At 50.0% G+C, this 26183-nt stretch overlaps 1 protein-coding gene across 5 annotated transcripts in view; it reads left to right on the forward strand.

Moving 5' to 3' along the window:
* Positions 1-16445, forward strand: part of BRPF3 (bromodomain and PHD finger containing 3) — a 32534-nt gene extending 16089 nt beyond the window's left edge. For 3 of the 5 annotated variants that reach the window (XM_074332857.1, XM_074332858.1, XM_019738797.2), the window contains exons 9-13: positions 2204-2297; positions 5739-5836; positions 8695-8792; positions 12601-12755; positions 14117-16445. In XM_074332857.1, the coding sequence (XP_074188958.1) occupies positions 2204-2297; positions 5739-5836; positions 8695-8792; positions 12601-12755; positions 14117-14300 (629 nt within the window). In that variant the 3' untranslated portion in view covers positions 14301-16445. Of the gene's footprint in view, positions 1-2203; positions 2298-5738; positions 5837-8694; positions 8793-12600; positions 12756-14116 lie in introns of those variants that run through there. The other 2 variants (XR_012496562.1, XM_074332859.1) reach the window with 2 other exon arrangements.
* Positions 16446-26183: the final 9738 nt, after the last annotated feature.

The raw sequence follows: 26183 nt of genomic DNA on the forward strand, positions 1-26183 counted from the left end.
CAAGTGCGCAGGCCCTGGGAACACGCCTGCGTGTCTGAGCAACAGCAGGGGACGCAGCAGAGCGAGCCAGGGGCCGGTAGGAGATGGAGTCCCAGAAGCAGGTAATGGGGGCTCGCTCTCTAAAGAATCCTTACCACGTACATGTCCAGCACCAACTGCTCACTGGAGGGGAGTAAATCAGAGCCAGTTCAGCTCCGGAAGAGTTCAGTGTCATGAGGAGACTAGCTGGTCTCCTGAGCCGCAGAGATGTCACAGTGCTGGGCGGTACACGGTTATATGCCAGCCGACAGCTGCTGGGCGTGTTGGGAGGGCTTCCTGGGAAGGTGACGCCTAAGCTGGTCTGAGGGCCGAGGCCGAATGGAAAGGAGTAGACGGGACAAGGGCTCAGGTCTGGGTTTGTGGAAACGAGGACAGAGTCCCTGGGAGGGACAGTGTGGAGAGGGGCTCCCCGAGTGTCAGGAGCCAAGGCTCGGGGGGCCGGGGGACCTGGATGTGCAGACCCTCCGTTGCCAGACAGTGGCTGCATCGTGGTGGGACACGGAAAGCCAGCTCGCTTGGTGGGGAGGGGCCTGCGCGGGACTGGCTGCTCCTGTCCCTGTGCGGTGGCTGTGGGCTGTGTGGCCAGCACTTGCATTTCTCTCACCTTCCTCACACTGTTTCTAGCAATACCCTCCCTTCCCGTCTGGGCCAGGCTTCCCTGTGTTAGGGCGGTAGGTTGGTGTAGAGAGTCAGGAGCTTGAGGCCTGGACTTAGACCTGAGTTCAGATCCCGTCTTTTTACCAGCTATGTATCCAGTCCATTTTCTTCTTTGTAATGTGGGGCTGACGGTGCCTGCTTGGCAGGGCTCTGAGGACTGGAACTAGTCTGTATAAGGCCCTGGCACGTAGCGGCAGGTGGGAGCGGTGATCGTCATCCTCTCAGCTGTATCAGGCACAGCGAGACAGCACCGAGGACACGGCACTAACAGGGCACGGTCCTGCTATTGGGTGACAGGTCTGGACATCAGGCTCCTCGAACCTGAGAGGGCACACTGCTTAGGGACACTGCTGGCACCTGGTCCTGCCCCGCAGCCCAGCTGCTTGGCGCTCAGGAAGGCTTCTGCACAGCCTTTCTGAGTCCCACAGACAGGCGGTGACCCTTACAGATGAGGCCCCTCAGGCACAGCTGGCTTTGGAGATTAAATTGAGGTCACGATGTTAGAGGCGGAGCCAGGTCAGAGTCCACGTATCTTGGCTCAGACACCTGCTCCGACGGTGTGACTCACCTCCCAGTTTTCTGGCCAGAGTGTCTTGACCAAGCGGTCTTCACTCAGCTCCCAGACCGCAGGACCCTGGCCTGTGGTTAAGAATTGGGCGGATAGAGAGGAGAGCGCCAGCCTGCACAGTAGATGGGAGTCCGTCCTTGGGACTACCAGCTCATCTTCGTCTGCCTCCAAACGGCTCCCCGCTGTAAACAAACCTTCTCTCATTCATACTTAATAGCATCCTCTGTAAGTAAGAAGGTATTACGTTCACTTCACAGAAGGGGAGGCCAAGGCTTAAAGAGGAAAGGGCCTGCATTTCAGAACCCAGTCTAGAACCTGGGGAATTCTTACTCGCTGGCCCAGGCGGGTCTGGTCTGCTTTGGTTCTGAAAAGCGCCACCATGCTTGTCTGACGAGCCCGGCTACATATCTCTGGGTGTGGCTGCCAGCCCTTATCCTGCCCCAGCCTCCCCTGACACCATCCCAAAAGCATGAAGCTCGCTGCTGCCAGCTGTGTGATGGGTAGGGTATGCGAGTGTTTATCTGAAGAGGCCAGGCGGGTGGGCTCCCCAAGAGGCAGAGGAGACTCCCTGATAATTGAGGCTTGAAATGAGAAGCACATCTAGGACTTGTGAGCCAGCCGAGCAGGGAAGTCTTGGTATTTCCCTTTGTAGCCAAATGACAATAACTTGAGTGAGCTGTGTGCTGTGTTTTCCTTAAAGTAAAACCAGAATATGGGAAGGAAAATGCAGCGTCTACTCATTGCTCCCTGTCACCACCACCATTTCCCCCAAACCTTTATTAGATCCTACTGCCTGAGACCCATTTTCCACAGGGGAAGGCACAGCCATTCTTTCCACGCATCCTCACTGCGCCCTCCCTAGCGGCTCCCGCACTGCAGCGTGAGTGCGGGGAATGTCGGGGTTTATGCGCTCAGGCTCACTCTGCGTGTCCTTGGCAGGTGTGACCAACGGCTTTGGAAAACACACCGAAAGCGGGTCTGACTCGGAATGTAGTTTGGGTCTCGGTGGTGGACTGGCCTCTGAAGCTTGCAGGTAAGAACACTTGTCCCCACAGCTCTGTTGGCCACCCCACGACCTCTCCCTTTATTGTCTGATTGAACCTCCTGCTTATCTCAGATTTTTCTCCCACCTGCTGTTTCCTGAGGCCTCTGGTCTGTAACTCGGGCAGCTCCTAGGAAACAGCATGACCCTTGGCACTAGGCCTGATCAGACTAGGAGGGCAGGCGTGGCACTGAAGCTTCCCTTGGTTTATGGAGCTGGATGGTGGTGACAGCAAATCTGGATTGCCCAGTGACGTTAGCGTTTGAGCCAAAACCCCACTCCCCCCCCCACCCGTGCACATAACCCAGCTGGTCACAGACACGGTTTCGCCCTTTTGTCTTTTGGGGCATCATAGCAATGGCCCCTCCAGCGGTGTGGTGTGGGAATAAGAAATGAGCTAATAGGAAATCTGGATTGTCTTTTATTAGACAAGGGCCCCAGGTCTTCTCCAATCTGTGAGCTGGGAAGAGATGGGTTTCTTTTCCGTTTTACCCGAAGGGAGGATTTCTGAGACCAGAGCCTTACAGTTTCTTCCGAGTGCAAGAGTTTATTAAATGGCGCTGTGTGCTGTGCGCTGCAAGACAGCAGGGAGTGTGGGACTCCTGCAAATGGGAGACCGCAGTGCCACAAAGGCAAAATGACCTGTCCTGAAGGCTGACCTCATGCTCCCTGCGCATGGCTGCTGAGTGGGTCCTGGTTCTGAGGAGGGGACAAAAGGTCCCAGGGCAGCACGAAAAGATTGTGTCTGTTTAAAGCACCGTTAGGGCAGGTTGGGTGTGTGTCCTGTTAGGTGCTCACTCTACCCTGGCTGCCGGGCTCCTGGGGGGTCTGTGGGAGGCGGCCAGCTGCCCCTTGGGCCTGGACTGGTCCCCCACTATGGCAGGGCCCAGCTTTTGGTGGTTCCTTTGAGGTGTTCCTCTCCACCGAGCCTCGAAATTGCTCTATCTGACTCCCTCCATGTTGCAGCCTCTAGAGATACAGGTGGAGTAGATGGGAAAGAACAGTTACCAGGCATAGAGAAGAAGCAGAGATTTCAGAATCTTGTAAGATGCGTCCAGCCTGGTCCTGGGTGGGAGTTCCCGACTCCCTTCTAAGACCTGGTGCCTGGAAAGTCAGTGAGTTCACTGGGGATGGGGTCGGAAGGGGTCCCAAACAGCCTCCTAGACCTCGACTAAAGGTCGAAGGGGTGTTGGGCTCTTCTTCCCTCTGTGAAGGGCGCTCTACCCAGCTCTGAGCCGTAAGAAGCGAGCCAGGCCGGGCTCTAGTTAGCCTGCTGTGTGAGGCTCTGTGTGCCTTTGGACAGAAGGCCCATCGGGCACTGATGCCCTGGGGCCCACTCGGGTGGAAACAATGTCCTTGGAAGGCGTTTCCTCTTGAACTGAGTGGTTGTCAAGTGGAATTTCAAGGTTTAAAACCAGAGATGCAGGGGCTTTTCTTTTTTTTCCCTACACTGTGGTGATAAGAACATAAAGGAAACTATTAATTCGAGTAGAATCCTATAATAATCCCAGAATTAGAAAGAACCTTGAGAAAACTTCTAGTCACTAATCACACCTCCCTCCCTACCGGCCCCTTGGTGGATCTGTCCTGGTGATTTTCTGAGCTTGTTAGGGCTGCTCTGTCTGTCCTTGGGTCACTCATTCAGTTATTAATTGAGCACCTGCCGTGAGCCAGGCACTGTTCTCAGCGCTCACAGGGTGCCTGTTCTCAAGGGGCTTGTCTTCTAGAGGAGAGATGGCTGGTAAAGCAGTAAACAACAATTACAGGCCGGGCTGTGTGCCCAGGTCTGGGTAACGGAGAAAGGGCTGCAATGCGGGCCGGGGTCGAGTCGCTGGGCTTGTTTCGGTGAAACGGGAGCACACAGGCCTGGTTTTGCTGTTGTATCCCATTGTATTGAGCTCCTCCTTCACAGAGCTCATCGCGTGATGGCACAACATTAGTAGTTTGTAGCATTTGGAGTGAGACACTAAAACTTACATAGAATAGTTATTGTAGAACTGCCGTTTGTCGAGTACTGTACTGAGTGCTTTCTGTGTATTAATCCATTAAATCCTCACAGCAACACCTGGGGACATGAGCCTCACAGGTTAAGTAACTGGTTCAAGGTCACAGAACCACCGACAAGAAGAGCCAGGTGCTGAACCCAGGTAGTCTGGCTGCACAGTTTCACCTCTTAACCCTCTTCTGTTGTATTTAAAGATGTCTTCCCAGATCCACATTGTGAACGTAGAGAGGCTTCCCGAATAAAACCACTAGTACTTTACCTGCTTATAAGGCTCAGAGTCTCTAAGCCCAGTGACAGATTTTCAAAGGCTGAGTGGGAACTGAATCCTAAGTGTGAACTGGGTGTTATTCGTGTTTCCCCAGATAGGGCCTAATTTTGACTAACAGGAAAAAGGCTCCCAACCTACTAGTTACCAAAGGATCACGATTCACTGTGTTCTGGCCGTGCAGGTGTCCTGTGTGAGACCGGGATAAAAGCAGTTATGACATAGTAAAACAGGAGTAGCCTGCTTTCCAGCCAGTCCTAACCCCGGCCGCCTCTCACCCCCACCAGAGGTTTCTTAAGCATTTAAACAGATTATTGACCTGTCTTTTAAGCATTTTTTTTTTTTGGTTAAAAAAAATTATATAGTGGTAATGTTTTTTAAAGTTTGGATGGAAAGAAGGGCCTAGCCACATCATTCTTGCCCAGAGCTCCCAGCTATCGTTGTCCATTAGAATTGCATGGGGAGCTACTTAAAATTACTGAGGCCTGGGTGGGTTCCAGTGATCTCATTACATTGGTACTATTCTCAGTTTTGCTTATTACCTTCTAGTCTTTAATATATTTTTTCACCTTCTTGCAGTAGCCCTGTTAAAAAAAAAATCCATCTCTATCTAAGAAAAATTTCACACGTAAAGTGGAAGTGAGAAGTGAATTTTTTTTTTTTATTTTTTTTTTTCTGATTGAGAAATGTCTTTCCTAACTAAAGAAGTAAGACATGTCCTTATGGAAAATTTGAGAAACAGGCAGATTTTTGTACCTCTAAAAGACACATTGGTTTCTAAAAAACAAGCAATGTGAATCCCATAGCCAAGAGTTCTGTGCATATGTGAGATGGGCCCTTCCCACAGCCCCACTGTTTAAACTCGGAAGGGATTCACAGGTGCCTGGGGTGACCTTTCCTCTGGATTAAGGCCAAGGTCCCTAAGCAGCGGAGCAGGCATCTCTTTCCAGGTTCAGCTTTTCCACGTAAATGCAATGGTTCCTCAAAGCCTTTTGGGAACTTTCTGGACAGAAGTGTAGCATGGCTAGTGTGAGTTTTTAGGGAAAGGTGAGAAACCATTCTCCTAGAAGGGTTTTTGCAGCCCCACTCCTGTCAGCCATGGGAGAGCAGTAGTGGGAGTGGGAGTTGTTAAAATTGCTCATGTCGCCCCCTCTCCATGCAGTGGTCTAATACCCCCCAAACGCAGCCGTGGGAAGCCAGCCCTGTCTCGAGTGCCCTTCCTGGAAGGTGTGAACGGAGACTCTGACTACAGTGGTTCAGGTGAGGAGTGGTGTACAGGTGGATCGGTGGGGTGGGGGTGGGGGTGGGCGCAGGCTTTGCAAAGATCCGGCTCTGTGGGCTGCAGCCGGCCAGACCTTGAGCTCCTCCAAACCCTGGGGCGTGGGGCAGGGAGGTGGTCCTCCCACCCAGGTCATTCAGAGTCTTTGTTTTTCTTTTAGATCATCTTCAGTTTGAATTGGTAATACATGCCCATGGTAACAAAAACCAGAAAGGTACAAAAGGATACATAATGAAAAGCCAGGGATCCCGTCCCTAGAACAACCACTGTTAGAAGGTTCTTTTGTGTCTTTTCAGATGTAATCCATACATATACAAGCCAAAACCTGTGTGTGTATTTCAGAGTATTTCAGAGAGAAGTCTAGTGTACACATGTTCCTCTAAACCATGCTTTTTGTGTTCAGTTAACAATATATTGTAGAGAGCTTTCTGTGCTTTTTACCGTCTGCCAAACGTCCCATTATACAGGAGTGCCATCGTGTACGGTTGGACGTTTAGGTTATTTTCACCCGTTTATTACAGTCAGTTGCCGTGAGCAGCCTTGTACGTAGATGATTTTGTATCCGTGGGGAGTATATCTGTAGATGTGGAGTTGCCTGATTGAAGGAAGTGAGCACTTGTAATCCCAATAGATACCGTCAGTCTGCCCGCACTGGCGTCATCAGTGATAGCCTGGGTCACCGACTCTCACACAAAGCCCTGTCATTTCACGTGATCCGGTACCTTCAGCCTTCCCCTCATGACACATTCTACTCTAGCTGGTCCAAAGCATGAAATACGTGTGTCTTGTCTCCTTAGACCAAGGGAATAAAGGGCAGGGCCAGGCCAGAGGAGAGCGCTGGGTGGTGCCCAGGTGGAGCCGGTGCAGGGCGGGCTGTCCTCTGAGCGCTCTCTCCAGCCCTACCTTGGCAGGCGTGCACTGTCTGGCCCTGTCTTTGAAGCTTTCATCAACGCGCAGGCTTCAGGGCTTCTCTTTCCCTCCTTCCTTTTCTCAGCTGCTTGATCTTTCCTTAGCATCCGCTTTTTCCCGGTATGTGTATGAATGAATGCACGCGTGCGTGTGTCATTGCTGTCTAACTGTAGCGCCCAGGAGGCAAGCCTCATGTCTGGATGCGTTTGTACAGCATCTAACAAAACCAGGGCGGGGTGGCACACGCTGTGTGCTCTGGTGGTGACATTTTATTCTTATTTTAAAAACCACATACTTATTCAAATGATGTTGAAGGAAACTGACCTCCCACCATTCCATCACCCTAACAGAATTGTCTTCATTTCTATGTGTTGCCTTCTGTTTATTTCAGGCACGTTTTTTAACAAAATGCTGATCTAAAACACATGCTCTTTTGTATTCCTTTTTCAATGTTATCTCATACTTTTTTCATATTGACATAATCTTTGTATATCATATTACTACAATAACGTATCTTTCAATCAATGCATTATAATTTACTTAACTGTTCTATTGTTAGACATTTGGTTATTTTCAACTTTAACATTTTACATCATGTAATGAACCCATGTTTTTGTTCAAAATCCTTTTATGCGTTTTTAAAGTTATTTTTCTTAGACAAGTTCCCAGGGAAGGAATTTACTGGAGCAGATGGTTCATACATTTTATTTTATTTTTTTTATGGCTCTTGAGACATACCACCAAATTACATTCTGGAAGGATCGGGCTGGTCTGCAGTTGCCTCAGCGGCATACGATTGCACCAGTTTTCCCGCAGCCTGCCTCTTCAGGATTGGATTTTATCTTGTTGTTGTTACTGCTTTGATTCAGTAGGTAGAAAACAATGCCTCGTGATTAGCAGTACGCTTTTTAAAAACTATAAATGAGGGTGGTAATGCTTCCTTAGAAACATAATTTCTACTCTAAGATTTGGGCCTTTTTCTTTGGTTGAGTGTGGTCACCTCCCCATTCCTAGTTTATAGAGGTTCCGGGGGGAGGGGGAAGCCCCTCTGTGGGTTCAGAAGCATTTGTGAGGCACCCCTCCAGGGGTGCTAGTTAGTTCATTGGGTGCAGAACAAAGGAAGCTGAAGAGACATGGTGCCTGCCTGGGCAGGACACCCAGTGTAAGGTTTGGCAAAAGCAGGCACTGAAGGACCTGCAGGCCTGCTTGGCTCTGCTGAGTGTTGTGCATCCCAGTGACCTGGGTGGCCAGGTGTGGCCCTGTCAGAAAAGAAGTCATTTAGCAAGTGGTTTTACCGGGATGTCTGTCAGGCATCGTTTTCCGTGAAGCCTCCATCGCGAGGCCTCCCGACTTGGGGAGGCCCGGAGAGCTGGCTGTGGCTCTGCCCAAGCTGGGTTGTGGTTCTTCTCCCCGGGGCCCTGGTGATGAAGCAGTGACATTCTTCCAAGGAACCCCACCCTAGGGTTCCAGTCCAGAGGTCGCCAGACTAGAGCCTATTGCCTGTTTTTGTAGGACCCACGTGCTAAGAATGGTTTTTACATTTTCAGATGATTGGAAAATCAAAATAATATTTTGTAACGTGAAAATGATAAGACATTTCAAACTGCAGTGTCCAAAACTAAAGTTTTATTGGGACACCGCCACACTCATTCATTTACAGATTGTCTATGGCTGCTTTCCTGCCACAAAGCGGAGTTGAATAGTTGCAACAGAGACCATGGCCCACAGAACCTGAAATATTTACTCTTTGGCCCTTTATAGAACAAGCCCTAATCTAGGGTGAGAACTTCTCAGGAAGGGGCAGGGAAGAGGAAATATGGAGGGGGTGTTGCGGACTCATTGCTCAGTCAAAAGGAGGCCACATGCAGGCCTCCTGGGCACCATTCCATGTCCCCTTTGGGCACTGTCTCCTCCCCTCCCCCACCCCCAGGCAGAAGCCTCCTGATGCCCTTTGAAGACCGTGGAGACCTGGAGCCCCTGGAGCTGGTGTGGGCCAAGTGCCGAGGCTATCCCTCCTACCCTGCCTTGGTGAGTCTGCCCCAGATGCTGCCACCCTCCCTCCCTCCCCTGGGCGGTTCTGGCCCCCGCCTTGCCTCGGGGGCTTATCTGATTGGATCAAGCCAGCAGAGTTGGTGGGAGTCAGGGCGCCTGCAGCTTAGAAGGGAGGGAGGTTTTGCCCCAGCCTTGGGTCGGTCAAACCAGCAAGGCTCCCAGCTGGGGAGACAGACTAGGGAGGGCTCTTAGGGATTGATGGATTGATTTGCTAGTGCGTAAAAGTAACGTGTGTTCATTGTAGAGAGTTTTAAAAGCTGCTCATCATGCTTAGATGTTTTATTAAACATCTGTCATGCTAAGTTCTTGAAATACTGAGGAAGGTGTGGTTATTTTCATCTTGTAGGGAAAAAACCCGAGGCCCTATGTGTTACCCATGGTCACCTAGCTATTAAGTGGCAGGGTTGCAGTTTGAGCCCAGGGCTTAAAATGTGTGATACCTGTGTTCTGAGCCACCAAGTTCAAAATCATCCACAGTCACATCTACTCAGAAGTGACCTCTTGGTGCAAATCCACTCGGCCTTTCTTTTTTTGTTGGATGCATAAATATGCACATATGTGAGACCACACTCCGTTTAGCCTCCCTTTCACTTACTAGCACACCGTAAAAATGCATGTCTTGTGCCATTAAACATTCTTCACCAACGTCACTTTAATGACTGCATTGTCTTTAGTTGTATGCATGGACTTACCTTATTTTAATCATTCCCCAGTTGGTCATTTAAATTGTTTGGAATTTTTCTCTGTGATAAACAGGCAGCAATAGACATCAGTATAGCTCTGCCTTTGGGCTCATAATCGTTTCTTTATAGGGGGTTCTTAGGCGCGCCTTCGTGGGGCAGTGTCCGTGCAAACTCCTGCTGCACGTTGCCCAGGTGCCCTTTAGAAAGTTAGTCTTGGTGGATACTCCCGGCAGCAGTAGCTGAAAATTCCATTCTTACCACCTTGATTGTTACTTCTTAGAGCGTTTTCTGTATTGGGGAGGTGCTGTCCATCCGGGCCTGGAACACGCTGATTCTGACCTTTGCGGCATGTCAGCACCATCCAGGGGAAGTTTTTAAACCATGCAGATACTGACGCTCCCAACTACCAACACAGACTCTGAGAGCAGACCAGTGCATGAATATATTTTCAAAAGCTTCCCAGAGGCCCTGTAGCCAGGTTTGAGAACCCGCCCCCAACCTCCTGACGCACACCGAGTTCTGGGCTGCGCTCAGCTCGTGCGTGTCTGTGGCTCTGGCCAGTCTAACAGCTGCCTGTCACGGTAAGGAGGGCAAGAACTCTGATCCTTTTTGGACAGGTGAGGAAACTATAGCTCCAAAAGGTTATAGAGCCTGCTGGAGCCTTCCTGCAGCCCACATTGCCTGCCTCACGTCTTCCTCAGCCGTCGCAAGTGGGGAACCCATGCTCTCATCCATCGCCAAGGGGGTTGGGCCCGGGGCTGTCTTCACAAGGCTCAGGCTTAGTTGCTGAAGAAGTGGTGACAGCTATGCAGGTTTCAGTTTTGGTTGTTTTAAATCTCACAACACAAAACAGCCAGTCTGAAACTAGTCTTTCTTTCTTTTTAATTATCTTCTTAATCATACATTTTATTTCATGATAAAAGAAATTCAGCCACCACCAGAAAACCCAATCACCTGAATACAACCTGTGTTTTTATTTTGGTTTATGCTGTTCCAGTTGTTTTCCTGTGCTTAAATATGTACAGCTGGCCCTTGAAGAACACGGTTTGCACTGCGTGGGTCCACTTATTCGTGGATTTTTTTCAATAAATACACAGTTGGCCCTCCACACCCCCAGCTTTCACATCCGTGGATACGGAGGGCTGACTCCATGCTTGGTCTGTGCCATCTTATAGAAGGGACTGGAGCATCCACGGATTTTGGTAACCATGTGGGTCCTGGAACCAATCCCCCATGGATACCAAGGAACAACTGTAGTCAAGTTTCTGGGTTGTCAAAAGTTGTATATGGATTTTCCACTGCAGTCAGTGCCCCTCACTGCTCTGTTCAAGGGTTGACTGTACTTGCATCCATAGTGAATGCACAGCTTTTAAATTTGAGGGGGGAGGTTCTTATTTAAAAAAAATGGTTTTTGTTTTTCCATAAAAGTAAGGTATCTGCATTATACTAGTTTGGGGAAAATAGAGAAAAGCAACACAGATCCCCACCAGTCTAACATGTCAACTATAAACATATATCGTTCCTTCTATTTATTGTTTATAAATTGTATCCGTAATAGTGTACGTACACATTTATTATACATGTTGAAGTTTATCACAAGCTTTATTTTCATGCTGTTTTACATCTGTATAACATTTGAGTGAATAGACCATTATTTATTATTTTGGGACACATTTGCCTCTTTAAGAAGGGAGGCGCGTTCTCCGTAAGTGGCAGACTTACCCACCTTGCTGCTGCCCTTGGGGGACATTTTTCTCTATCTGCCCCACATGGAAGGCATGAACCAGCAAGCTTGTCCAGAGAAAACATCGGAGGAGCCCCACTGTCTTGTTTGGGGATGGAGGAAGCTCTGGGGGGCTTGTGTGGTGGTTTTGAGCAGGCCCTTAGCTGCAGTCCCACCCAGGAGGCACAAACAGGCTGGGAGATAGAGTTTTGACCAAATCACACAGCGGGGCAGGGTAGGCGTGGTTCTTCCTTAGCGTAAACTCGCAACTAGAGCACCTGCTTTCAACTGAGTGTCTTGAGAGAGCTGGAGGGAGGCTGGCAGACAGCCAAAGGTAAATAATAGAGCAGATTATTATGAGAAGAGGCCCCCAGAGACAGGGTGTAGAAATGAAGATTGCTCCATCTCTAGAGAAAGCCGCTCGCTCAGTGTGTTTCCAAGTCTCTCTGGCCTTAGCACGTGCAGATTAACAGCCGGCTGCTCTGGAAGAGGGGCTGTGGGCAGCAGAGGCCCAAACCTTGTACAAATACCTGGTTTTTAGTCCCGGCACTGGCCTCAACCAGCTACCTCTTCTCTTCCTCCTGTGCTTGGCGGTTCATGTCAGCTAATACCTGTCAGAAGGCTTCTGAGTATCAGCAAGAGGCTGAAATAAGGTGGTGATGTGTGAATAAGTAGGGGCTTCGCTGACTGAGAATTACCCTGTTGATGCCACCAGGAATTTGGCTGAGCCTTGGCCCTTGTGGTGCAAACAACCAGGAGGACTGGTTCTTCCAGTTTCCTGCCACATCCTCCTCTCCAGCAACCCTCCAAGCTCCCTCTTCTAGCTTGTCTCGGATCTTACTGTGGAGGTGTCACAAGTGTATCTGGTCCCTGCAGCAGGCAGAATGACAGCCTGACAGAACCGAGGGGAGGGGCGATGCAGAACCTTCTCCATAGCTGTGCTGTCTGGGACGGCCCCTGAGCATTGGGAGTGCATCGCAAAGGGCCCCCGGGGAAGTGGACAGGAAAGCAATGGTGTCCACTCTCCCCTAAGGGACACTGGGAGGAAGGAGTTTGCCTGTCCGACCCAGATGTCAGAGACGCTGCTCCAAGTTCTGACTTTCCCCAGGCTGGTTTTCCGATGACTTCCGTTTGAGCTCTGGGCCCTGACGTTTTGTGGCGCAGGCTCCCTCATCTAAAGCACTGACCGGTTGGGTGGGGCCAGGGATTAGCGGGAAATAGTCAGGATTTCCATCTGGGGCACTGCGGTCATGGAGGAGGTCAGCCCCTCATCACGTGGGTGTGGCCTCCCGAGCCCCGCACTGCTTTGTGGGGGGGTCAGTGCTGCCCTGCTCACCCCGCACACCCCCAGCTGAGTGCCGGCTCCTTCCCACCTCAGATCATCGACCCCAAGATGCCTCGGGAGGGCCTGCTGCACAATGGCGTCCCCATCCCTGTGCCGCCGCTGGATGTGCTGAAGCTGGGAGAGCAGAAACAGGCCGAGGCTGGCGAGAAGCTCTTCCTTGTCCTCTTTTTTGACAACAAGCGCACCTGGTGAGTGGGCGCTGCTGCGGGGGCGGATGCGCCAGGGTGCAGGCTGGGGCCTGGCGGGAGGCTGAGCAGATGCCCACACGCTGGAGAGACACACGAGGGCTGTGGGCTCGGTCACCCTGCGTCCACCCAGGGGAGGGGAGGCTTACCTGCGGGCAGCTGCCCTGTGCGTGCCAAGTGACAGTAACTCGTGTTTCTAACAACACTGATGAATCGTGATGGTAGTAGTAACCGAGAGCAGAGTCCCTGGGACACGTGTCTCTGAGGTGGAAATTGGATTCAGAAGGCTTTCTGGGGAGAACTATGGGATGAGGGACGCAGCGTTGGGCAGAAGAAAAGGTTGAACCGCAGTGCACTTGCTCCTGAGGCCTCAGCTGATCCTGGGGGGGGGGCGGCTGGGGGGCTCCTTATCAGTGTCAGAAAGGGGGGCTGTGCCTTTGTACCTCCCCTCCCCCATCAACTAGTCACTGAAATGCTGGCTGCTCTAGGAGGGGCGTGGCCTTGGGCCAGGCAGCCACCTCGGTGGAGGGTGATTCCTGGAGGGAACTCACCGAGAGCCTGTCAGTTGCCAGCACATCCGGTGGCTGCCGGGATGTCAGTCCTGGGTTCGGGGTTCTGGGCCCTGCAGGGGCCACGGCAAGGCGCCTGCTTGCTCCTTGTTTATGAGCACCTTGCGGTTTGTCTTAGCACCGGCAGGAGAGTTCTTTCACCTCTGTTCCCACAGAATAAGGACGTAGGACTAGCTAGTGGAAATGATCATTAATAATAATAATAATAGCTACCATTTCTTAAGTGTTTACTGTGTCCTTATGTAAATTACATGTGCGATCTCATTTAATCCTCATTTAAATATTCATTGATCCCCTCCCAGTCCATTTTGCAGATGAGGAAGCTGAGGCTCAGAAAGCCAAGACCCCATAGTCGGAACTGGGGTATAAACCAAGACCCAGCCCTGAAGCCTGGGCTCTTAGCCACATGTAGATTCACCTGGGGATATTTTTTTTAAAAACCAGATGCAGTCCCCACCCAAGATCGGTTCATTGACGCCTGGCTTCAGCCCCACTTCCTCGCAGTAGCTCCCTGATTCTCCAAGGCAGACAAGGCCCAGCCCTCCGATGGCTCAGCCAGGCCCCGAGGGCAGCACGTTGGCTCCTGGTCCTGACAGGCCCCCAAGCAGACAGCACCCTGGGGCCCCGGAGGGACCCCAGAAAGGGCCCGTGGTGGCCTCCTGTCTGGGGTGTCCACCTGCCGCCCTCTGCCTGTCCCTCCCCCTTGGCTCCTGGTCCTGGGCAGTGGGCCCTGAGCAGCCCCCTCGTGGGAGCAACCCACCACGGCCTAGGCCTCTTACGGCACTTGTATTCCAGGCAGTGGCTTCCGAGGGACAAAGTCCTGCCCCTGGGTGTGGAGGACACCGTGGACAAGCTCAAGATGCTGGAAGGTCGCAAGACCAGCATTCGCAAATCGGTGCAGGTGGCCTATGACCGCGCCATGATCCACCTGAGCCGGGTCCGGGGGCCCCACTCCTTTGTGGCCTCCAGCTACCTGTAGGAGGTGGCCCGAGGGACACAGAAGAGCTTCTCCCTGCCCCAGCCAGACATGTGGCCGGCAGCTTCCCCCTTTCCTAGCAGGCGAGGGCTGGGCTGTGTCCTTTCCGAGGGCAAGGCCCAGTTTTGACCAACTGCACGGTTCCACTGGCGGGCCTGCTGTGTGCCAAAAACTCCCACCTGGGCTCCCTCAGGGGCTCGTCCACTGAAGAACCAGTTAGAAGTAGAAACAGCTGTGAGGCCCAGCCAAGGAGATGGGCCCCGGAAGGCGAGGAGTCCTGGGCTCTTTCTCAAGGGTGTGCCTGGCTCCCTGCCCCCTACCCCCAATTAACTACACCTCAGGGCAAGCGAGGCTCTGCCACTGACCCCAGAGGTGCTGTGGATACTCGGGTCCCACCGGGAATCTCACCGAGCTCACCTTCTCTTCCCCCCTCCATCACCCATTCTCACCCTTCCTCCCCGCCCCATATTCTCCTCTGCCCAGTGTTTTTCCTGTGTTCCCTTCCTTAACTTTCTCTTGTGCCAAACTGACAAAAACCATCACCAAACTGGTCTTTTTGTTTTTATGTCTCATTCCCTTTGAGGCCAGCTGCTATGCTAGGTGGGTGCCTCCGCCTGGCCCCTCAGGGCGGAACAGAGGCCAGCCTACCCCTTGGGTGACCCCTCCACCAGCACACACACCCTGCCCCCCACCTTACCCCAGCCCGACCTGTGCATGTGCAGACACCAGCTGAGGCCAGGCTGTGAGAGCTTGCCCCCTGGGATTGCGGTGGAGTCCCTCCTGCCCTCGCCCTGTCTTGCCCAGAGGCGGGCTGAGGCTGAGCCGGCTCCTGTCAGCAGACCAGGCTGGATGTGTGAGTGTCCGTCTGTCCACTGGGATTTGAGGGTGGTTGGGGTGGAGCCGGTCTGCCTCTTCATCCCTCCTCTCCTCCCTCCTCCCCCCTCTCCACCATGGGCTGCATGGTGCTCTGCCCTGCCCAGCCTCTGCTGCTCCCACTTCCCAACTCCAGGAGCCCAGCACTTTGATGTCAAACCCTCTGCCCCCTTCTTTTCCTTCAACCCCCTCCCCACCATCACCTTCTCAAAAACGGAAGGAAAAAAAAAAACTGTGAAACGGGGAATGTTGACTGACAAACCACCACAATTTTCAGAGGCTTCGATGTCCGTTCTCTGGATGTTTCTTTTCACCTCTTAAGCACCAAAGTTGCAGGGCCAGGTCGCAGGCCACTGATTACCATGTTGTTTTTTAACCTGATGTTCTTTTTAATTGTTTTAAATTTTTCATAGGGGAGTTTTGGACAAAACAAGTCACTGGGGAGATCACTGCCATTTTTACACACGAGTTTTTAAAAATACAACCAACCAACCACCACAACTTCTTATACAATTTGGGACAAGAGCCAGAGTTTTAAAGGGAACCAACAAAACTCTCTAACATAAAGGATGGGGTTTTGGATTTTGTACAATACTAAAAATACAATACAGCATATGGCTAGGGAAGGACATGGTGTATATAATTGTAAAATACTGTTCTAAATTATTCAGGCCTATAGTTTCCATTACTGGAGTCCTCCATTGTGTGGCTGAGTATTTTAAATGCACACAGTGTGGTTTATTTAAAGGAGCCAATGCACCCCCCTCTCCCCAGGTAGTCGGTTGGCTGTGGACTCTGTGACCTTTGTCTCAACCTGTGTTGTAAGATCTCGGGGCTTTCTCTATTCTCTCTCTGGGTCTGTCTCTCCCCCCCAACACTTTCTCTTAGTCTCCCCCTCTCTCTCTCTCTCTCTCTCTCTCTCTCTGTCTCTCTCTCTCTTTTCCTTCTCTCCCTCAGTCTCTTTGAATCTTTCAGTCTCTCTCTGAGTCTCATTTTTAGAACTGCTCTTTTAGAATGGGAAACGGCTCAGATCCTGCTGTGGCATGGGGCCTGCGTGTCTCAGTCGCGTCTGCTGTGAAGCACACGATGCTCTATTTATTGTAGAAAGTGACTTTATTTGCTTTCTAGAATTGTTTATAACAGATGGTATAAGAGAGGTAATAAACAGAGAAAACTCTATGCTTGTAAAGAATACAGAAGTTAATTTTACCTACTATAATATGACTGTCTGAAACTTATTTTCTCTCTGAGAAATAAATGTTCTAATGGGCAGCAGCTGCTGTGTTGTGTTTGGTGTCATCCGTGGGGGCCCCTCTCTTCCTAATTTCCGACAGCCCACTCCCTCCTCGAAAGGCCAGGGGCCCTGAAGAATGGGGTTGTTTAGCTCCCAGCTGGATAGGGCTCTGTCTCTTTGCCTGTCAGTCTGTCGCTTGGATCCCTGGGAGGAATATGACGATGGTCCTTGATGCACTTCCCTCCCAAACAGCACTGCCTTCTGGGAGCTCTGGGAGGGCCAGCCCACCTCCCAGGCCTCGGCTTCCCTGTGGCTGTTCCTTTGGGCTATCTGCTCCTCAATTCGTGGCAGAAGTGGCCCTGGGGACATCCTGGCCGGAACCTGTTTACCAACTGTTGTCACGCAGCAGCCTACCCGTCTGTCTCCGTGTACCTGCCCCTAAAGAAAGAGTCTGTGAGACGGATCCTTTCAGGGACTTTGCTTCACCTTGTGCTTACACCTCATGTCTCCTTGTTTAGCCCCAGGGGATGGCTGGTCAGCCAATGACGAGTAAGATTAGGGGGGGCAACCTAAGCCAGGCGGAGCCATGTGGGGACCAACAGGAGAACCCACGGGATTCACAGAGGTGGGCACAGCCCCCCACCTTCCCCAGGCTAAGGAGAGCCTCTGCCTCTGTGGCTGCATTCCTTCCCACAACCTCCAAGGGAAGAGACTCAATGATGTGCTCTCCATCTATTCATATGCATAAAGGTTTTGTCCCTTGGGGAAGTACAGACATCCTGAGACTTGGTTCTGCTGCCTGCAGGCAAGTGTGATTGGCTTGAATCAGTTTCCTATTATGATGTATGGGATTCACTGATCTTGAGATTGACAAATTTATCTCCTTTACTTCCCCACCTAACTAATAAAAGCTATGCATAGGCCAATTTGGCGCTCCCCACAAGCCTCATCACGTGGGACGCAACAACCAAGCTTGCAGAATTCGACTCTAGGATGCTCATGCCTCATTCGCATTGTCTCTGTCCCCATGAGGGGTCCTTGAGCCTGTCGGGTCTTCATGTTGCAGAGGAGGAAGCTGACCAAGATTGAAAGACCTGTCCAAGGTCAGCCAGGCAAGAAATGGTGGCAGAATCCTAGGACAAGGATCTGTCCCAGGCTTTTCTCATGGGCTCCACACATTTCAGGGCTGTGCTGGCCGGTTCTGTGCCTTTCTTCCTTTCTCTCAGTGGCTGTGGCTCCATTTCTGGAAAGGCACATCTTAGCAGAATCAGAGGGAGCGTTCCCAGGGATGCGGGCCCTAGGGCAGCTTTCCCATCCCCGCCCCTCCCCTCTCCCATCTCTCTGGCCCCGCCTGGCTCCTGTGCGGTCTCGGTGGGTGGTATGGCCAAAGCACACAGGTGTCTCCTGATCACCTCCTCGGGACCTTTGAAATTCTTGTCACTGAAGTCCCTAAAGTGAGAACATTCTCGGTTTGGTATGACCTGAACCCAGTGCCGAAAGTCCTGTGTTACGTTGGGAATGCAGAGCTACACTCCAGGATGCTTACATTGCTGACAGCGCTGAGGCAGGGATGAGGCTCCCGAGCCAGCAAGCGGGAGGAGTCTGGGAGAGACGTCAGCCTTGGTTGGAATAACAAAAGCTTTCAGAAGAATGAAGCAATTAGTTCAAGTCTTGAAAAAATGAGGTTAAAAATCCCTATTTATAAATTTATATTTTGAATTGCAAAGGCAATTTAGAGCAAAATTACATGCTCACCCTATAAAACATCTTGCAAACACAGCAGAGGAAAAATGACCCAATGGGCAGGAATTTAGCAAGCGAGGATAAAAAGAGAAGGCAGTGTAAACACAGGGTGCCAAAAAAATGTATACACATTTTAAGACAGGAAAAAGCTACTAAAATTGTAATACTCAATATATACAGATAGCAAAAGGTGAATATGAGGCAGGTGTATACATTTTTTGGGCACCTCCGGTAGATGAAGGAAGGGCATTAAGCTAAGGCAGGGCCCAGGGAGGTATGGAGCATATTCCAACTAATGACGAACCACCATTCCATCTGGAAGCCACTGAGGTGGCCAGGCAGTGTGTCAGGATTATGAATCCTGTCACTGCCTGTGTGACCGCAAGTATGACTTCGACCTCTCTGAGCCCCTCGAAACTGCCTTAATATAAGACCCCAAAGCCAGGGTGAGGCATTAGTAATGGGAAGTGGCAGCATCCATGGAACGATTAAACGGGAGGAGAACTTGACTGAAACTTGGCAACTAATTAGACGTCAGAGTCAAAAAGAAGGAATGTGGGGCCCGGTCCGGTGGCTCAGGCGGTTGGAGCTCCGTGCGCCTAACTCCAAAGGCTGCCATTTGGAGTCCTACATGGGCCAGTGGGCTCTCAACCACAAGGTTGCCAGTTCAATTCCTCGACTCCCCCAAGGGATGGTGGGCAGTGCCCCCTGCAACTAGCAACGGCAACTGGACCTGGAGCTGAGCTGCGCCCTCCACAACTAAGATTGAAAGGACAACAACTTACTATTTCCCAATAAAGCCCCGTTCCCGTTCCCCAATAAAAAGAAGGAATGTTACCACGGATTGGTGGGTGGCTGATTGGTGGGTGGCTGGAGGGATCCGTAGAGGATTTGGGGAAAAAAGACAGAGTTTAGTTTTTGCTGAGTTTGCCTACAGGACATCTGAGAAAAGCCCCCAGGAGGCTGATGGAACTGGGCCTGGAGATCAAGAGGTAGGCGCGGAGGACGGAAACGTAGGGGACTGGAGCCCAGCAGGGCAGCTATGAGAATGACCAAGGAGAGAGAGGGAGAGCCGGCCTGAGGAAGAGCTGGCCCCTTATGTTTAGAGGCTGAGGATGGAGACTGCCTGCAGAGGGGTCTGGCCCTGGGAGGGCCTCACAGAATGACAAGGTTCCAGGGCCATTTAAGCCCAGTGACTCATCTCCCCAAGGCGGGTCAGATGTGCAGCCTCACAGAGCAGGAAAAGGCAATGCTGGACCAGAACCCAGCATTTTCTGCTTTCTGCAGGCCCGCATACTCAGAGCTCTCCAAGTGAGCAGAGTTCTTAATTATATCAATGCTGTGATGAAAATGTACATACGCATGTCTAAAATGCCATGATCCAGGAGCACATGGGGGCACTCAGACCAGGAACAGAAACTCTCATTTCCCTAAAAAGTTCTAAAATACCACCGAAGTAATTTGCCAAACGCCTGTTGGCCACTCCTGTTAATGTATCCGTTTCCGTTAACACTTGAGTGGGGTTTGCCTTTCAGATGGACTCTCCTGACCTGGCTAGGTTGTGAGCTTTGACTTGGAGAGAAGAAGAGATGAGTGGGGAAACTGCCAGGCTCTGGGAGGGGTGCTGAGGGAGATGGAATGTGGGGGCCCTGTCCACCCCCGGCTCTGCAATGAGTGTGAACGTGTGGCCCTGCCAGCCGCGGCCAATCAGAGCTGGCACGAGAGAAAGTGGTCTTTGGAGGAGACAGAAGTTTCTGCCTCATTGTGTGGTGGGGAAGAGGAGCTAGAGAGGTGTGTGTCTGCTCGGCCAGCACTGGAGGGCAGCTTCCATTCCACCTTGGCACGGGGATTCCCCTCTGCTTGCCCTTTCCCTTCAAGGGTGGCAGAGGGCCCTAGGGGTGGAAAGAAAAGAAATCTACATACGTATTAAACATGATAATGTAGTATTTATATTTCTATATACGAAATGTCAGACAATTAAGTTCGCAAACTTTTCGCCGTGTAACTGCACGGTGGAAAGTTAGCGAACTTAGTTGTCTGAGCTTCGTATGTTAGTATTCGCTACAATTTTAATATTCTTAAGAAGGCTGAGTCTCACAGTCCATATGGAATGGAAAAAGCCAATTGTCTGTCGGTAATAATGCTGTATTGCATATATGAAAGTTGCTCAGAGGGTAGAAAATCTTAATGCTCATCACCAGAACAAAATCTATATTTAAGGTGACAAATGTTAACTGGATTTATTACGGTGATCATTTTGCAATATATACAAATGGCAAATCATGTTGCACACCTGAAACTAATAAAACGTTGTGTGTCAATTATACCTCAATTTTTAAAAAAGCGAATTGTCCCCATATTTCAGAAGGGTGGTTGTGTTGTTACTTCAAAGAGCATTGTGTGTTCCTTGCTTGCTGGTTGGAGGTGGCAGGGGGCAGTCTAACTCCCCCCCTTCTGAAGCTGTGTCTGCATTCCTTCCTCTTCCCTTCTCCTCTGTATTGGCCCCTGTTGGGGACAGAGAGGCAGTATTGGGGGTGCAATGTTGATGGTTCCTGCTGGGCAAAGATGCAGGGGGCTCAGGGAGGGCCTCTCCCCCAGCTTCGCAGTTCAGAAAGACCTTGAAGGATTTTATTTGAGCTGGTCATGAAAGATTATAAAATTTATTTGCTGCTATCTAATTTGGGAGATTTTTTTTTTTTTTTTTAGAAAGTGCAAAGAAGAAATTAAGTTTATTCTAACCACCCAGGAATAACTATTTCCACCATTTTAATGTAATTCCTTACCGTCTCTTTTTCTGGATAGATCGCGTATTTTAGTTTTTCGTATGGGTGGCTGAGAAATCAGCCGCTCTGAGAGGGTGTTAGCTGTCTGTCATCACTGCAGAAGTTCTTGGCATGGCTGAAACAAGGCCCAACACCGTCTCCACCCACGTTTGGCTTTTCCTCACTTGTTGTGTATCGTAAAGTGGCCCAAGCCAAACTGTGCCTGTTATTGTTTTGCTTTTCTCTCTTTTGTTTTGCTAAAATATTGGCAGTCTCCCGCAGTTGGACTTGAGAGAGAGCTGTGTATCTCCATCCCCAGAACTCAGGTGCATTTCCGTGGAAATAAGTCCTAGATCAAATTCTGTCCCTTGTTCAAACATCTGTGAGGGAAGAGACCCCCGAACGGCCATATAATTTCTTCTCCATCTTGAGACGCTCCTGCTCTTTGCCCGCAATTACAGCCACCAGCACCTGGCATGCAAGGTCATTCCAAGGGCGAGACCAGCAGCCATGTAGTCAGGTCCGGGGGCAGAAGCAGTGGAGCTTTAGACCTTGAACACTGTTGTTGCTTTAGATACAACTTTACGTACAGTAATTAAGGTACACAACCCTTAAGCTGAAGCTCCATGAATTTTTACATGTGTATCCATCCATGAAACCCCCACTCAGATCAAAATATAGAACATTTCCATTGCCCTAGAAAGTTCCCCATGTTCCTTCCTAGTCAATATGGCCCCCTCCCAGGGGAGCTGCTGTCAGGGCTTCTGTGGCTGTACGGTAGTGTTGCCTGTTCTTGAATTTCATATAAATGGAAGCATACGGTATGTGCTCTTTTGGGTCTGGCTTCTTTCATTCAACATTACGCCTTTGAGCTCCATGCCTGTTGTGCGTGTTGCTGTAGTTTGGGTTTTGTTATTGCTGAGTAGCATCCCACTGCGTAAACACACTGGGCTTTGTTTCCCGATTCTGCTGCTGGCGGGCGTGGGTGGCTTCAGGCTTGGGGCTGTCGTGAGTAACACCGCTGTGCACATCCTCGTGCGTGGCGTTTGGTGGACACAGCAGGCATTTCTCTTCAGTGTATCCCCAGGAGCAGAATTACTAGGTCACAGGACAGGTATGTGCTCAGCGTTAGTAGACTCTACCAAACAGTTTTCCGCTGGCTGTATAAATTACACCCTGCCAGCAGTACATGAGAGAAACCAGGGCTCCACGTCCTCACCAACACTTACTCTCGCCAGCCATGGCGTTTGCACCAGACCTGCTAGTGGAATGGCTTCCGCTAAGCTCCATTATACAGCCAGGCTTCTCTCTTCCTTTATAACGTTACTTGCTTCACCCGGGGAGCTCCCCTTTGAGGGGATGGGTGGGGTGGGAGAGCCGATGCTGCTCTCACCGAGAGCAGGATTGATTGGCTGACTTCCCATCTCCATATGCCTGTGTCGCCAGATCCTGGCACTGGCTCTTTGGGGAATAAGATTTCTTAGCTCGGATTAGCACAACGCTCCGTGGCCCCTTCCTCCTCCCCTCTAGCCCTTGGGTTCTGGGGGTCTGAATATAGCCTCAGGGGCCCCTTCTTTTGTACGGACCCAAGATGCCAACATTTCAGCCCTCAGGCATCCTGAGTGCCGGCAGGGCAAAGGCACCCACCACTGCACACGGGTCCGAATCCTTCTGTCCCCTGGCTGATGCCTGAAATTCCATTAGCACGTCATGGCTTCCCTCTCAAGGCCATGGTCCTTGAGGACAAGCCTGTGACCCAGCTTTCCTTTGAGTTATTGGTATTCCAGTGTGAATAAAGAATGTGCGAACAGGTTTTGATGAGGCAGTGTAGCAAATGACACTGGATCTTTGAGGGGAGGATTAAAAAGGGGATGAAAAGGACCTATTTGCTGTTGGCTGACCTTGGTGACACAGATGCACATTTCAGAGTCATTGAGGACGAAGGCTCAGAAAACTCTGTAGTGACTTCCAAGGAAGTGCTCAGGTCACCAGTGGGGAGAAAGAAGGTCTGAGATAAGAAGGCAAGGTCAGAGAGAGACCCAAGGGAGCCTTGTCGGGAAACAAAGCTCTGGAAACAAAAGATTGCAGAGCCAGAGTTCTCTCAGGCAAGGGTTTGAAGCTGGCCTGCCTTGGGCGCAAGAGCGTGGTCTGGGTCTAGGCCCGAGCTGAACTGTGAGATGAGGACGCAGGCTTTCCTGGGCTTCTGGCTCCGCTGCGGTTCTGGGCATATCGGGTTTTGGCGGCCAGAGCCCAGCCAGTCCTCGTCCTGTCTCTGTCCTCTTTTCCTCCCTCCTCTCCTCCCTCCCTCACGCCTTCCCTTCCCTTTCTCCATGTCCTCTCTCTCTCCTTCTTTCAGCCTCTCTCATCAAATATTTTTATTTTTTAATTTCAATTGGTTTATGTGGTTCAAAATTTTTAAATTCAGGAGCATCTCCCTCCTCCTAGTTCCCAGTCCCCCACCCCCGGCCCCCTAGTTCCTCTCCCAGAGGCAACCAGTTTTACCACTTGCATATATGACTTTCCAGAGATACTGTAGTATCAGCGTGTGTGTGTGTGTGTGTGTGTGTGTGTGTGTGTCCCCTTTTGCATACAAACGTAACATTCTGTTCACACGGGCCTAGGCTTCATTTAAAAAAATTATCTTTATTAAATATTGCCTAGATACAAAAATAGTAGTTATACAATATATATGATTTTAAAAACCGATGATCCAGCCAGCCACCCAGTACCCAGCCCCTGTCCTAGACAAAGAAGCAGAGCTTCGGAAATCCTCTGTGAGGCCCTTCCCCACCCACCTCTTCTTCCCCTGAATACAATCCTGAGTGCTATGCTTATCGTGCCCTTTTCTTCGTTAGAGTCCTGCCACAGGTTTCTATCGCCACACGATACATATTGTGTGGTGTTTCCCCTGTTTTCGAAGAGAAGAAAGTGTATCCCGGGCCGTCTTCTACAACTTGCTCTTATCCCCCGGACGATGATGGTCCTGAGATTCGATCCTGCTGGGACGCATGGCTGTGGTTCCCTCGTATTCACTCCGGTGTGGAATTCCATTGTGTGAAGATAACACAGCTCATTTATCATTGTACTATTTCAGGACATGTGGGCTGCTTCCAATTTTGGCTTCTAGGAACAGCGCTCGTGTGACTGCTCTGGTATGTACGGTTTGGGGTGGTAAGGGCTTCCCTCGGGCACTTGCAGGTCCTAAAGAATGCATTGCCACCTGCAGGAGATAAACGCCAAACTGTTTTCCTGGGTGGTTATGCCCAGGCACACACCTGCCAGCATTTTCAGAGTTCCCTTTCCTCCATATCCTCACCGACACTTGGAGTGATCAGGTTTTAAAATTTTCCAGAACAGTATGTGTGAAATCATAGTGGTTTATAGCTTCATTTCCCTGATTATGCACATTGTATTTTTTACTTACAATTTATTTTGGTCATTGTTCCGTATCAGAGCGATGAGGACTTTCTCCTCTTTCCCCACTGCCCCAAGTTTTACTGAGAAATAACCAATGTCCATCACTGCGTAAGTTTAAGGTGTACAGGATGGTGGTTTGATTTACATCTATTGTGAAATGATTATCACGGTAGGTTCAGCTAACATCCATCACCTCATACAGATACAATGACAAGGAAAGAAAGGGGGAAAAAAGAAAAGCATTTCTCCTTGTGATGAGAACTCTTAGGATTTACTCTCGTAACAGCTTTCCTGTATATCCTCCGTACAGCAGTGTTAGCTCTCGTCACCATGCTGTACATTTTATCTCTAGTACTTATACCTGGGAGTTTGTACATTTTCACCACTTTCATCAGATTCCCCCTCGCCCCACCTCTGGTAATAAATCTGATCTCTTTTTCTATGAGTTTTTTTTTTTGTGTGTGTGTGTGTGTTTTAAGATTCCACATATAGTGAGATCATACTGTATTTGTCTTTCTCTGCCTGACTTATTTCACTTAGCATTGTGCCTTCAAGGTACATCCACATTATTACAAATGGTAGGATTCCCTCGTTTTTTTATTGGCTGAATAATATTCCATTTTATACATACACACGAGGTCGGACAATTAAGTTCGCGAACTCATCCTAGACAGAGGGCTCCATACCTCACTTCTGAATATCACTACGGTCACCTTCGAAGTACTCCCCTTGGGAAGCTATGCACCAACACCAGTGCCTAGTCCACCCTTCAAAGCAATTTTGGAACTCTTTTTCTGGAATGGCCATCAGAACTATCGTCGCATTACCTTTGATGTCCTGAATGTCATCAAAATGTCTTCCTTTCAATATTTCCTTTATCTTCGGGTAAAGAAAGAAGTCATTGGGGGCCAGATCAGGTGAGTAGGGAGTATGTTCCAATACAGTTATTTGTTTACTGGCTAAAAACTCCCTCACAGACAGTGCTGTGTGAGCTGGTACATTGTCGTGATGCAAGAGCCATGAATTGTTGGCAAAGGTTCAGGTCGTCTAACTTTTTCATGCAGCCTTTTCAGCACTTCCAATAGTAAACTTGGTTAACTGTTTGTCCAGTTGGTACAAATTCATAATGAATAATCCTTCTGATATCAAAAATGGTTGTAAATAATACTGCTCTGAACCTGGGGTGCACATAGCTTTTTGAGTGTTTCTGTTTCCTTTGGATATATTCCCAGAAGTGGGCTTGCTAGATCATAGGTAGTTCAATTTTTAATTTTTTGAGAAACCTCCATACTGTTTTCCATCATGGCTGCACCAATTTACAATCCCACTAACGGTGCACAAGGGTTCCCTTTGTTCCACATGCTTGCCAGTATCTCTTGTCTTTTTGATGATGGCCATTCTCACAAGTGTGAGGTGATATCTCATTGTGGTTTTAATTTGCATTTCCCTAATGGCTAGTGACGTAGAATATCTTTTCATGTACCTGTTGGCCTTCCGTATATCTTCTTTGGAGAAATGTCTATTCAGGTCCTTTGCCCATGGGTCCAGTTTCATTCTTTTACATGTGTCTTCCTCCTTTGTTGGGCTGGAGAGTGTTCCATCGTATGAAAATCTGACTGATTTAATCAGTTCCTTATTGATAGACATCGAGTTGGCTCCCGTCTTTTACAGTTAATTCTGCAATGCACAGCTTTGTACATCGATGGTAAAGCACATCTGTACGTGGGGAGGCCATATGCAGGTTTCTTATACAGGAACCTCCTGAGATGTTTAGATGAAAACGGAAGACAGTTTTTCTCCCCGGTGGCCCTGTGCTTGTCTAGTTCCAGCCAATGCCCTTAATTCCCCAAGTTCCCC

This window comes from Rhinolophus sinicus, linkage group LG05 (assembly GCF_036562045.2).
Source record: "Rhinolophus sinicus isolate RSC01 linkage group LG05, ASM3656204v1, whole genome shotgun sequence".
NCBI lineage: Eukaryota > Metazoa > Chordata > Mammalia > Chiroptera > Rhinolophidae > Rhinolophus > Rhinolophus sinicus.